The sequence below is a fragment of the Leuciscus leuciscus genome, assembly GCF_965113295.1.
Source record: "Leuciscus leuciscus genome assembly, chromosome: 20".
NCBI classification, from domain to species: Eukaryota; Metazoa; Chordata; class Actinopteri; order Cypriniformes; family Leuciscidae; genus Leuciscus; species Leuciscus leuciscus.
Genome location: NC_138744.1, coordinates 12,803,556 through 12,818,330, shown reverse-complemented (window position 1 = coordinate 12,818,330; position 14,775 = coordinate 12,803,556). Strand labels below are relative to the sequence as shown.

The 14,775-nt window shown below is 37.6% G+C and overlaps 1 protein-coding gene across 9 annotated transcripts in view; it reads left to right on the top strand.

Moving 5' to 3' along the window:
- sema6cb (semaphorin 6Cb) overlaps nucleotides 1-14,775 on the top strand; it is a 154,784-nt gene that overhangs the window by 99,813 nt on the left and 40,196 nt on the right. For all 9 annotated transcript variants that reach the window (XM_082149744.1, XM_082149745.1, XM_082149737.1 and 6 more), the window contains 7 exons: nucleotides 1,853-1,967; nucleotides 2,427-2,484; nucleotides 4,289-4,345; nucleotides 5,750-5,851; nucleotides 13,223-13,313; nucleotides 13,588-13,710; nucleotides 13,784-13,872. In XM_082149744.1, coding sequence (XP_082005870.1) covers nucleotides 1,853-1,967; nucleotides 2,427-2,484; nucleotides 4,289-4,345; nucleotides 5,750-5,851; nucleotides 13,223-13,313; nucleotides 13,588-13,710; nucleotides 13,784-13,872 — 635 coding nt within the window. The remainder of the gene's footprint in view (nucleotides 1-1,852; nucleotides 1,968-2,426; nucleotides 2,485-4,288; nucleotides 4,346-5,749; nucleotides 5,852-13,222; nucleotides 13,314-13,587; nucleotides 13,711-13,783; nucleotides 13,873-14,775) is intronic.

Here is a 14,775-nt window from a genome sequence, read left to right as displayed (position 1 = left end):
AAAAATATATATTAGACCTGTTAGTAAATACCTTCAATCCCATTCACTGGATGTGTGAATGTTGCCATAAGGCTGGAATACACTACACTCTCCAGATATTTGCTCCAATTTGTAGTTGAGTGGAGTTGTTTGTAGATTTGGATGCATTTGTAGATGCTAGTTGTTGAAAGTCAGAAACTCAGAGCCAGTCTGCAGAGTTTGGGCAGTTAGAGTTGACAGATTTCTCCCCCAAAAAGTGTAGTGTATGATGTACTGTATCAAACGTATTTGATATTTTGAGGTGATTTTAGAACACATTCTTTTCATTTGTCATGCATCTCCTAGCAAGGAGGCGTATGTTTCCGCGGTTGTTTGTTGTGTTCAGAACAACTTGAAAGTCTGGTAGTGTGTGATCCTCGGTTGATTAGTGTAAGATGCTCAGTTTTTCTTTGTAACCGTTTACAATGTCTGCAAGCATATGATATGCTTAGCATTTTAAAGTCTAAGTTTAGACCCTATCCTTTAAAATTTAGAACTTCAGTTTGGTTGAATAATCTTAAATTGCTTTGAAGAATGAAGCTGAGAATTCTAGAATATTTATTCTCATGCAGTGATTTTCAGTTGCAGTTTCTTTCTCACATCACTGGTTCATTGGCTCTGGCTCTATGTTGACATGCAGACACTCTGGGTGATCTTTATTGAGGGATGATCCTGCCGAGATCAGATGATGGTGTTTACCCAGTCAGTGTCTTTGAATAAAAAAAAGTGAAGTTTCTGCTCCAATTTAACCCTTGCATGTTTGTTTACTGCAGCTCTTGAACATCAGAGCGAGCTTTGGTTCCTGCTGCGGCCACCTGTGGTCTGCCAAGCTCAGAAGAAACTCTTAACAATAACCAGTTTTATAATCGCTGAGTAACTGTAGTAACAGGAATCATTAAAAAGTCTAGATTTTCTTTCCACCCCAAGGTCATGTTTGCCACCCTGTGTCTGCTACTTTGGTGCAGTGCACAGTTTCCAAACAGACCTGCAAATTAAAGGTCCCTGCAGGTCATTGCAGACATCTCTTCGGGTCTGAAAATGTTGTGTAACCCACTCGGCCTCTGAAAGTAGAGCATGCCAAAGTGACTTGACTCATCTCTGACATTGTGCTAGAAAACAATCTGTGTAAATGAGATTAATTAGCAAATAATATTTCTGAGTGTAAAGACACTTTGGATTTAAATAGGCAAATGCATATGACATTATTGCAATGTTTATTATGTTTCTAGCATGTTAAATGTTTGGCAACAGTTCTTCTAGCCCTAATTGATGGAGTGTGTAGCTTTTCATTTCTTAAACAACCATGTAGGAAGAGACGTCATGGTCATATTCCAGGATGACGATGTCAAGATTCATCAGTCTAAATTGGGAAAGAATGGTTGGGAAGGGAGCATGAAGAATAATTTTCACGCATGAATTGGCAGACCTTTAATTCATTGAAAGTCTTTTGGGTTGTCTATACAAGATCTTGACCAAAAATGTATGCACCTCTTGATGGATATAAATTAATCTTATATATTACACATTATTTATTGATGAATTTAACTTCTGATGTAAATTTTTATTCTTTCAAGGATGTGTTTCCTCAACTTTTTGAGGAGGGGGAGGAATGTGAATATTTCTATTGTTGCGTCTGAAATTTTTGTGAAAAGACTTACTTAAAAACTATACAAGAGGAGTTAATATTGCGTACTGTTAACAAGTTACACTTAATTTAAAAAAGTTGATGTGAAAATAAGAATAATCCTTCATGTGCTGCTCTGACACCAAGATGGTAGACCGTGACAATTTCTAGTTGATTTTAACTCCGTCTTTTCTCTTCCCTATCTTGAAGACACCTACCTGTACCCCAGTTTCCAGGGGAACATGTCAGATAACGACACCGCCAGACTGGGGCTGGATTTTCAGAGGATGCTGCGGATTAACCACATGGTCTACATTGCTGCAAGGTATGTCGTGTCAGTTCAATCACATGCTCACACTGCACACAACACCACAGCTGCACACACATTTCAAAAGATTCCAGATCTCGGGATCCGTACACACTTGTGCTGTTTCTCCAGACGCCTGCAGCGATAAGACCCACACACTAATGGTAAGGGTCGTGTGATTGGGCCAATCAGTCTCATTCAGACCTAGATTGCAGACAGATGGATGTTCACTCGCTCTCTGACACCTCTTTCACCCCTTCCATTTCATCCCTGTCTGTCTCTCCACCACTCATGCTCTCTCACTCTCGTTTTTGCTGTCCTCTGCCCTCTTCAATTCAGCTCAAGGTGTTATTGGCACTGTATTGTTACTTATTGAAAGAAATGGGCAAAATAATCTCAGTTCCTTAAACACTTGATGAGAATATTGGCATTTCTTTATCTCTCTCTCTCTCTCTCTCTCTCTCTGTGTCTCTGTAGAGATCACGTTTTTGCCATTAACCTCAGCGCTTCAGCGGAGCGTATCGTCCCCCAACAGGTAAGCTCACCTTTTTCTCAACTTTCTGTTTCAGTCATCTCTAATGTTTTTCTTTATCTTAGATCAGTGATGTGAGTGCGTAAAGTAGAATATTCACTTTTATTCGTCTTTGGGGAAGGACCATTTAGAAATCCCATTTTTCAAATGAGCAATTCTCTTTATGGTGGCTTTAAAGGACGCTTATTCTACACTCTTATGTCTATTTTTCCCTGAGGTCCACTTGAAATGTTAGTCAAGGTCTCTTACACAAAAAACAGCCGTAATTTAGTTTTGCACGACCATTTTCCAGCTTCAGCGTGACACTTGGAATTAAATAAGCTGTTTATGCTACTGTACATTCTGTAGGGATCTTTGTGCTAATGCCCTTTATTATGATTGGCTTAGCTCATTGCATGGGACATGAGTTACAACATTTACTGAAAAACCTCTTTACAGGCCTATATTGGTTCACAAAACAACCTGTACTGAAATGTGTAGCACACTGCTGTAGACTGTTGGCACTTTCAACAAATATGCAATTTTTTGTGCTTCGTGATTTTATTTTATTTTTTTTCCAGATTTATGATAATAACAAAATTCAGCTAGCATAACATGGCCTGCCCCACGTTATAGCTCTTGACCTTCTCGACTGTATCAGGCAATTATAAATTATTCAATATCATAATTTGGATCGTAAAAGTACTAATTGTAAAAATTTGCTAATTAATTGCTACCAAAACAAAATATTTAAATGTTCCACAACTCTGTCATCAGTTTGTTTATTTACTATTTATTTCTAAAACGAAAATACAAAATCTGGTTTTAAACTGAATTTAGATGTCCCATTTACAAAATGTTCATAATAGTGAATCACAGGCCTCACATAAAATGAATAGAAAATAAAATCAGTCATATACTATTTAGCATGACCTCCTGAGGTTCATGATCTACTTTTCTCAAAGTTAAGCATCTTCTTTCACTTAGTTTTTTTTTTTTTAAGTAAAGAACAAAATCCTATTTTTATTGAAAGTATGCATCTTAAGGTGTTTAAGAATCAATTTTTGTACCGTATTTAAGGTAAGTGGCTGTTTTTTCCCCCCTATAGACCCATTTTTGCTGTTACACAGGCTGAGGAGGCAGTTTTGAGTTCTGAGTTCTGAATGTTATTTAGTTAGACTTGTTATTTTGCTATTTTAAATGGCAAAGGAAAGCCTGTTTTTCCATCATACGTTGTTATTACTCACAGCAGTCATATCAAATGTAATAATGTTGATGAAGCAGTCTGCTTATGGATAGATCGCCCACTCTTTCTCTTTTCTTTTTTTGTCCTTTGGGTCTCGCTGACAATATTATCTTAACTGTTGAGAGTAAGATGTCACTGCAGCAAATAGTTGTGTTAGTGAGAGTGTTGTTTTTAGCTTGTCATGGTATGTGTGTGTGTGTGTGGGTGTTGATTGCCTGCTGTTCCTGATGGGTGGGCAGACATGTGGCGGCCCAGTAAATCTCTGAAATACAGCCTGACCTAATGACACGAGCAAGCACCCACACACACACACACTCACTCAAATTGTTAACAACCTGAGGGATCTCTCTTTTCCTTCTTATTGCTCAAGTCCTGCTTGTCTCTCTCTCTCTCTCTCTCTCTCTCTCTCTCTCTCTCTCTCTCTCTCTCTCTCTCTCTCTCTCTCTCTCTCTCTCTCTCTCTCTCTCTCTCCTCCTTTTTATGTTTATTATGTGTGATGCTTATTGAAGTAAATGAGATTTCCCAATTGCAGCTGTTGGGAATGGCAATGAGCCTGTGATTGTTTGTTTGTTTGTGTGGCAGAAACTGACATGGAAGACAAAGGATGTGGAGAAATGCACAGTCAGGGGGAAAAACAGCGTGAGTACACAACTCTTTTATTTCTCCTTCTCTTTCTCCATGTTATTGTGTGATAGAAGTCAGCAACTGTTGCATTTAGTGGTTATTAGTCGGGCATAGACAGACCTTCATCTAAATGGCAGGTCTGGTCCACAGTGCAGCTTATTCTGAAAAAGAACAGGAAGAACATAGACGGCAAGAGAACATCTGACTGACATACACATTTCATTTTGTAGTTTTGTTCTGATTTGAGGCGGATTTTTCTGAAATAGATCCTACAGTAATAGACTGGTGAGAGAGAGAAAAAAGAGCCCAGTCTTTTTGAATGGTTCTGCAGTAAATATCGGAAAAATATGTATAGATTTTTTCTGGTCATAAATTCTGTCAAAATATACAGACAAACAATTACATAAAATACTTCGGATGTTTATCAATACTGATAATATATCAGTATTAATGGACAATATATAGTTTTTTTTTTTTTTTAATTATCAAATATTTTTTATATTAAATTTTTTAATAATTTTAAATTTTATCTTAAGAGATTTTTTTTTAAATGGATCTGTATTGGATGATTTAAAATATTTAATAGGGCATGCATTCTAATTTTCTCTATTTTTACTTCTAGATCATCTTAGTTTTAATCTAACTAATTTGTAATCTAATCTAACCTAAAATTAATCTTTAAAAACACTTATATTCCAAACTGTTAAATGTATTTTTAGCAAATCTTAAAATATAAAAATTTCATACCGTACATTATAATGTTATTATGCCTAAGTTCACTCACTTGAAACATTTTAAATGATTTATTACATTTTAGTGTTTAATTGTATAGAATTTTACTATAGACCATTTATCAATTATTGTACCCTTATCCCTCAAATTTGTAAAGCCAGTCAATCAGTTTAGAGTTTGCCAGATCGAGAAGACACTTGCCAGTTTTGTGATCAGTATGCATCAGATGGTCAGTAAATGGTCTGAAGCTAAGACTAGGTGGTTCTCCACAGGTGGCTGTATACGTGAAGATATGTAAACACACAGGTTTTATAATATCATTGTTGGTTGAAGACAGAGTTGCAGTGAGCGAGTCAGATCCTGGAGCTCAGCATAGGGATTATGGTAATTTGTGTGTGGAAGTGGAGGAAAAAGGGAGTCAGTAATGATGCTCGCTGTAAGCTTCAGGATGAGTCAATCTCTGTGTGTGTGTGTGTGTGTGTGTGTGTGTGTGTGTGTGTGTGTGTGTGTGTGTGTGTGTGTGTGTGTGTGTGTGTGTGTGTGTGTGTGTGTGTGTGTGTGTGTGTGTGTGTGTGTGTGTGTGTGTGTGTGTGTGTGTGTGTGTGTGTGTGTGTGTGTGTGTGTGTGTGTGTGTAATTCAGGAGTTATATATAGTGTGAGTAAATGCCAGTGTCTTGTTTTTCACAGGATGAGTGTTACAACTACATCAAAGTGCTGGTGCCACGTAACGATGAAACTCTCTTTGCATGTGGAACCAATGCGTTCAACCCCACCTGTCGCAACTACAAGGTATGATGAGTCTATTTCTGTCTCACACACACAGACACACACTTACACACAGTTATTTCCTCCTACAGATGCGTATTCTGAAGCTTCCCTTTAAAGGGGTGGTTTACTGCTTTTTTTCTTTGCATGATTGTGTTTGTGGGGTGCAATATAACATGTCTTCGGGGTTTTTTGTTTTTTTTAAGTCTTATTTTTCATAAATTTCACCTTTATTGTAAGCTGCTTTCTCCTCTGTCATTTGAACGACTGGTTGACTTCCTGATTCTATGAAACCACTCCCTCGGAAACAGGCAATGGGCTCAGATTGGTTAGTTGGGCCGGTGTGTTGTAATTGGCTAAACTGCGTAGTGCATGTTGTCCGGAAACTTCACGCCCATTACCTTTACGGGCGAAAGTTGCATGTGCTCCGGTCAAATGTAAATAATGGTGTCAATACTGCCGTATCAGTTTGAGCCAGATCAGACCCAGAAAGCGGCAATGAAGAGAGTCAAGCAACCTCCGCAAACACGGCTCTTACAAAACGTTTCTGAATGGTAAATTTTTTATTATTATTATTATTCTATTCTAATCTACTATTATTATATATGAATTCCGATATGCTGTTACTTGAAAATGCTACTGCTGCTTGTTAGCTTTTGAGATACGGTTTTCTCCTGATTAAACATTTAATATAACTGAATAAATGACTGAGTAATACAGTTTTTTAAAGTTATTGTTTTAACTTCAGCAGCTGAAGTTTGCTGTTGCGATTAGGCTATATAATTTTTTGTAACTTTATACACGTTTGTCTTATACACACAAAATAGCATCGAACTAACTGGCTATAAACAAACAGCGTTGGCATTGGTTTACGTTCCTGATCAAATCGATCGTCATAAAATATACATGGAAAATACATTTACAAAATTAGTACATAATTACAAATTCAGGTTCAAAATGTTTGTACGCGTTTGTACGTGTAAGTGGCTACTAAAGCCAGCGCTGGCATTTGTTTACGTCCTTGATAAAACTAAAACATTACGTCTGAAATTATACATGCAAATACATTTAAAATGATTAAGTCTTACTTACAGGTTGTGGCCCAACAACTGTTGTCTCTGGTTGTAAAGTTGGAACTGCTTCATGTTTTAGTAAGAGTTTCTTGTTGAATCCGGCATTGAATTCGTGGAGATTCTGGAAGCTGTCTTCCGTAAAATGCGCAGCACAGAGAGCTATTACGATTGACATTTTCAGGAACATAATCAAACATAAATTTTAGCCATTGTTGACGAACTACAGCGTCCATATGAAGCCCGAACACAGAAGACCTGGCAGCTGGGTGAAAATAACACACTTTCGACGGCATGGCTACAGCTCTCCACTAACTCTTCCTCTTCGACAAAGCCGCAGAAATATGGCCATGCCCCCTTTTTTGCATGGGTTAGCTACGTATAAAACCCGGGAAGTATCTCGTTGTAGTCCCATTCGAGTCGTTTTTGTAGGCATTAAACTTCCTGATTTTTAAAAGACGATATCTCTGCTTACGTTGAACTTTCAGCGCAGCAACTTTGCAGATAATGTTCATGCACCAACAGCAACATTACACACTATTTAAAATGAAAAAAGTGAAATCACAATCAACCACCCCTTTAAAGAATCAAAATTGACAGTCTACATACACACATCTACTTAAATTTGTCAGCATTAAAATTAATTTGAATATTAGGCCTATTCAAAAACGTATATATCCTGCTCTTTCTCAGAAATTAATTCATATCCTGTCACACCTGTTTACAACCTGTTTTTTTTGTTTTTTTGTCTGTTGGCTAAACGAAACAATTTCTGATGTTGCAATAAGCAATGTTAACACATTTTAGTCATGTTAAGTGGGTTTCCATCCACTTATTTTGGGGAATTTTTTTGGGGGGAAATCCAATAATGCTGGATGGAAGCATCAATAAATAAAATCAGGCAAATTAAATTATTAAAATGCACATAACAAATTGTGGTGGATAAATGTTTTATTTGGTGTGCACGTAAACTATGATAGAAACACATTTACTGGATAAATTCCTAGATGTGTCAAATGTTGTGACTAATTTGCATAGATGATTGGCTGCTATTATTTGACTAGTATTATTTATTTGGTAAGAAGACGTGCACATAAACTACAATAGAAATGTATTTACTGATGGGCGTCAAAAATGTCATGTGACTTTGCTTCAAGTAAGGTGACTGAATAATATACTCAGATGATTGGCTGCTATTGCTGCCAAAACCATCTGACATGAAAACCATTTAATAAAAGAGCCATATAGTGAATACAACATTTTAATTTCTAGTTTACGTAGTAGGCAATCATCAATGTTTCCTGAAGGCAACGTTTTTGTTCTTTTGAATGCATGGGAAATGCCGTTTTATTTGCTAGTTATTTTTTGTGATTTTCCATGTTTTCTTTTTTTTCATGACACCCTGCTTAAAAGACAACTTGAAATCAAAATTATTAATTGCTTGGTGTTTTGCTACTTAAAAAATATTTTATTCAGTCCCTGCAAAAAACTGTAACAAATCACTAGTTTAGTGATGTGGAATCAGGCCTGTCCTGTGATTGATGGTTTTCCATCAACATTAGCAGATCTGTTCCTGAGCGGTGTGTGTGCATGTGTGTTTTTGTTTGCCAGAGAGCATGTAAATCTGACTAAACGCTGGAGGAGGCCAGCAGGGAGTCAGCAAAACTCATGGATGAGGCTCTGCTCTCAACTTTTCCATTTGAGGCTCTTTGGAGATCTTGATTTATGCACCTTGCCCTGAAGGCATCTTCCTTCCATATTCCTCTCTTTCCTCTTCCTCTCCGCTTCTCTCTCAGTCTGTCTCCATTTTCTCATGCTCACAGTCTCGTTTTTCTGCATCTCACCGAGGAGAGGGATGTTCTGTTAGAGCCCTGGAGAGGGACAATATGTCATGTCTTGCAAATCATGTCGCTCAGTTCCTCTACCTTGTCTCCTCACGCATTCCTTCACTCTCAACTCACAGCTCGAGCTGTGGAGAACTTTCTGGAAAACTGTGCAAGGAGAGGTTAAGGAGAGATTGTTATAGTTAGATGATTGTTATAATATATACTTTTGAGACTTTTGGAAAAGTTTTTCTCACTATTACACTTTCCCATATTGTTACATGGAGATTAGCTTTGCTGTCATCTGTTGCTCGTTTAATGTTTTAAAACACTAATAATTGTATTATTATTATTATTATTATTATTAAAGATGTCTTCTTATTATGCTTATTATGAGGTCTTATTACATTTTCAACCTTCTTTAGTGTGTAATGTTGTTTGAGCATGAAAAGGGTTTGAAAAGTCCACTTCATAAGGAGGTATTCACTATATCAGTAAGCACTGTTTCTGAACCCCCTGAAACGCCTTGATTGTAGTCTTGAGTTGTCTTCCGGGAACGTACATGTCACAATATTCCTCATTTAAATAATTTGTGCCTAAGGCATGCACAAAAAAGCAGTGAGCAGGGTGCCAATTGCTTATGGCAAGGTATGGCTGCTGCCATACCAATGGACTACTTGCACAACTACTTCTGCGTTCTACTTAGTACATATCGGGAGTTTCCGATTGGAGCGTTCAGCACACCTACATACATGAGAATGCAGATTATCACTACGTTTTATGGATGCCAATTGATTAAAACAATGAATAATGATCTCTTATTAACTTGAGCCTGCTGAAATGTTCTTATAAATATATTTTCTTTCCAACTGTGCATTCTGAATAATAAATGGGCTAAATATATTTATCCACTAACCTGCAGCAGTCCTATATGCTCGTCTTCTCATTAACAGTGTTTTTCTCTTATATTTTATACCTGTTGAGTTTACATTTTTAAATGAATTTGACTAATAAAAAGGATTGCTTGTGTGCATTGGTGCTTTATTCCAATCTTTTAAAATAGTTGAATTAATGAATGCTCGCGAGGTGCCTTTAACGATGTTAAATAGGCTATAGGCTATTTAATTCATCTTAAACAGTAACACACACAGCGTAGAGGAGAATGACAGTCAACTACTTTGAATATTAATTAAGCATTTTGGGCATAAACATGTTTATAGTAAAAAGATTGACATTGAAAAATGACACAAGGTTTAAAATATTGAATCCAAATAAATGTTCGTGGTTCGTACTGATGTTATTCATCTGTTCTCATACACTTCAGCGTCGCGGTCACTAGTTTAGATGAGCACTGACACTCTGTGATGAAATAATGGCGCATTTGTAACAGCCACAGCTTTCTCAGATCAGCTTGGTTTGGATTAAAACTTCATGTTCCGATGAGTTTGGAAAATTCTGTACACACTAAACATCAGAGTATCCCTTCTCCTGTCAATAAAAATTTCCAGATTTTTCAATCTTATTGCAGACACTCATTTTGCGTTTGTTCAACTCATTGACCACAGTACATTGAAAGTAAACATTACCGGAAATAAGTGAGATGTACTATTTCCAAACATAAGTGCATCACGAAGTTCAGTGCAAGTGGTCCATTGTGGCTGTCTGGCTGTTTGTGTGAACCTTCCTCAAACAGCATAACGCAAGACCAGAAACAACGCTATTATCCTGCCATTTCATGCCAGATTTGAAGTTAGCTGAACATGTAGTTGCTATAGATAAAGACTGAATAATTAAAATGAAAAGGAAACAAGTATCACTAGATGCCATGTCATGAAAAAGACAGCAAGCAACACCTGTATAACATAGGCTAATCCAATTCAGAGGGGACTTTCAGTTCATTCTTATAACAGCTGTAAATAATTGTCTAATTTGCTGCATTATGAACAAAGTTAAATGTGATTCATCTTTGGATGCGCCACACACACACAAAATGCCAACCGCATTTTGGTTGTTTTTCTCTCTGCTGTCATTCTATCTTTGCGTTATTTTAATGTCATGCAATTCAGTTTGTCAAATGGCTTCAAAATATATTTGAACAAGTCATGATCTGCTCTTGAATAGATTATTTAAGGTATGAATAGATGTGCTTTGTTGTGATATTTGAGGATGGCTGCCGCAGCAGCGTGTATGATGCTGTCAGGAATGAATGAAAATATGTGGGACTGTAGTAAAATTGAATGACGACATCAGAGTTTGCCATACCTTGTCTTTTGGTGAATTGAAGCCACTAGGGGTGAGGCCTGGTTGAGTTGCGTTAGTATCGTGTTGAAACTCGCGGTTATGGTAAGGGGTGTGACATTTACCAAACATGCTGGAAGCGGGTTGACCAAACACAACACATTGGTCCAGCCGACCAATCAGAGTGCTTTTCGGAAGGAGGGGTTTCACTGAGACAGAATCTAAACGGAGCGTTACTGACAGACTGGCAAGAGAGGTGCTGCAACAATGTAAAATATGTGAAAAATTACGTGTTTTTTTAACATTCAAGCATGAAAACCTATTCTAGTGGACCCCAAAAACAAAATCAAGACTTTGAAAAAGGTCATAATAGGTCCCCTTTAAATTGCCCCTATTATGGTTTTTCGAATATTTCCTTTAATGCAGTGTGTAATATAGCTGTTTGTGATTGTAAACGTTCTACAAAGTTATAAAGTCGAGAGTGCACGAGAGTGTCTCCCAAAGAAAGACTCTGAACCGCCTAAACGAGTCGTTTTTTGAATTCGTATCCTACTGCTTTACGGTTCTACGTCACTAGAGGATACATTTGCATAAATGCTCGCCTATGTTGTGCGTTGTCTGCCCACGAACAACTTGACCAGCCCTCAAATGTCATTTTCCTGACGACTGCTTCTCAAATCTCGGAGTTTGCTTTACGCTTGCTTTAGAAAGATGGGTCAGTACCCAGTTTATTTGGACCAACTTGCTCCTCAGAATCACAACCTATAAGTATGACTAATTATTTATGTATATATTTTCTACCGGGTGTTCAAAATACGTAGTTTTGTGTTTTACATTGTGTAGGTCTCCGGCTAACCGGCCAACTCACGTTATTACTGTCTTACTGAAATACTTCTGCTAAGCAGCTGTGGGACACTATTACCTAAAACTGTGTCTATTAATGCAGATTGTCTGTCGTTCTTACTACTTTGAGTAAAAATAAAGGATGGAGCAAGATTTGTTTTACAAACGTTTGTTACATCAGTCATTCATGTTTGTGCTCGTCTAATGTATGCGCTGTTATTGACACAGCTCCCACATGTGCACCGCAATACATAAAAAAATATACACATCGGTTTGTTTATTGTTTATGGACATACACTTGTTAATGCTGATGGTGAGGAATTGCAGATGCAACATCTCATAATGTACCTCAAAATGAGTAATGTATCACTGAGAAATCAGTTTGAATCGATCCAAAATCTTTTGAGAAAGATTAGTGATGCATTGCTGAATCGTTTACATTTTAGTGCATGTTTCAAGTCGTCCTTGCGAATGGAGGTTTGGGTTGAATTACTTGTTCTTCCAATGTTCCAAAACAAACAGACACGCTTTCCCTGGACAGAAGTGTTCAGATGGTCAACCTTTGACAGAACCAATCCATGCTACTCCTGCTTTAATTCCCCTCTATTCTTCTCTATCCCTATGAGCTACATGACAGTGTAAGTAGTGGTGAGCTTCAGCAGTTTCAGTAGGTGTTAATCCGATGGGGATGACACACAATGTGACCCTGAATTCCAGAATGCCCACAGGACCCTTTCAGCCACATTGCTAAATGTGTTTGTGCATGTGTGTAATCCAGCCGTCTTTGTGAGGACATCTCTAGCCCTGCAGGTTGAATATCTTTGTGGATTTGTACACATGTATGTGTGCATCACCCAAACCAGGCAATTAGCACGCTGTTTTTTTTTTTTTCTTCTGTGAACACCACAGGTCGGAAGCTTCTGCTCTGCATCTGACTAACAAGAGAAGCTGGCACACTGATCACACCTACAGTTCCCAAAGAGGAACAAAACAAAACAACCATGGAACACACACCACCCACTGGTCCACAAACATTTATACAACACCGAATTCAAGCTCCCAAAAGTCTTTGACAGCAAAAACAGCTTTCAAAACATGCACTACATTGTAAACGATTCACCAATGCAGCACTAATCTTTCTCGATTCAAATGATCAGAATTTACAATATTAAAAAAAATATTAAAGGGGTTGGATCATTCATTTCCCCTTGTGTCATGCCGAACCTGTATGAGTTTCTCTCTGCATAACAAAAAATGTTTCGAAAAGTTAGTTTTTGCCCATACATTGAAAGCCAATATGGTCCAAAACAACAATGATTTGAATGGATGTTTTTCAAACTATTTTTGTGTTATTGTTCTTCATTTGCTCAGTGTGTGTAAGAGGTCTTTTTTTTTTTTTCTCTCTCTCTCTCTCTGGTCAGATGTCATCTCTGGACCAGGATGGAGAGGAGGTGGTCGGTCAAGCCCGTTGCCCTTTCGAATCCCGCCAGTCTAACGTTGGCCTGTTTGCCGGTGAGCTGGAAGAGCACCATCCGTCTGGGGAGGAAGACACGAAATCTCCTATAATCTCACTAGTGTTCCACTGACATTTTACAAAGTGCAGGAAGTCTCAGTGAGACAGCAGTGATCACAGACGCACAGAGATTTAAAAGGGACATGGGGGAGATGAGACATGTCTCTCATTTTCTCTTTGTGCCATATATACACTGAACTGAACTGAGCTCTTCTTTGTGGGGTTTTGTGTTGTTTTGATTTATCAATACTTATTTCTCACCTCACTTCCCAGGCGGTGACTTTTATTCAGCCACAATGACGGATTTTCTAGCAAGTGATGCAGTGATTTACCGAAGTTTAGGAGAAAGCAGTCCTGTTCTGCGTACCGTAAAATACGACTCAAAATGGCTAAGAGGTGGGTCTCCTGTTATATAGGTATTTTCTCTATAATTTCTGTTATTTTTCTAATTGTGTCTTTGTTTATGTAGAGCCTCATTTCCTTCATGCCATTGAGTATGGGAACTACGTCTACTTCTTTCTCAGTGAGATCGCTGTAGAGTACACCACCCTTGGCAAGGTCAGACACTTCAAGTACACTGCAAAAATAATTTTTTCTAAATCACTTCTTTTGTCTTGTTTTCCAGGAAAAAATGTAAATGTCCTTTTAAACAAAATATATTTACATGAAGCAAAGTTGCATACAATATTAAGATTATTGTCAGAGAATATGTCATTAATCAAGTTTATTCAATTCTTTTAAGCAATTTATGTACATATATTAGAGATGCACCGATTCATCGGCCAGGGACCGGAATCAGGCAATTTTCCGCCTGATCGACCCGTCTCACGTCTTTCCGATTCCGAACCGGTCTGTTTTGTTGCCAGCGGTACAGGGAATAACGTCAGCTGCACGTTCTTGCTCTCATCTCTCTGATGGGAAGTGAACGGTCAAATACACACAAAGTTATGTCAAAATGTCTGTCTTGGCTGTGTTAAACACAGTCAGTTTTGGAACATTAAATAGTTGAGAAAGATGACACCTGTTGTGTAACTGTATATTGGATCCATGCATTAACTCTTAAAGTGACAGGAGCCTAATATTCCTGCTGCTGTCTGTCATGTCATTTAAATTTTACAATGAAGACTATCCAGTGTTATTTTACATTTGATTACTTTAATTTCTGTAGTATTTCTTACCTGACCTGAAAATCTTTAAGCCATGTTTATTTCATTGATCTCTTTTTTCTGTTGCATTTGTTTGTGCTGTTGTTTGCAATTTGTTTTTGTTCTTATTTTATTACTGACTTTTTACTTCTGTATTTTTTATGAAAATAAAACTCTGCATTGAAGAAAAGTAGATTTTTGTTTGTATATGCCGTCAATTATAGTTCTTAGAAAATCGGAATCGGCAAAAATCTGTATCGACAGGTCACACAAATAAATCGGAATCGGCCAAGAAAATTGCAATCGGTGCATCTAT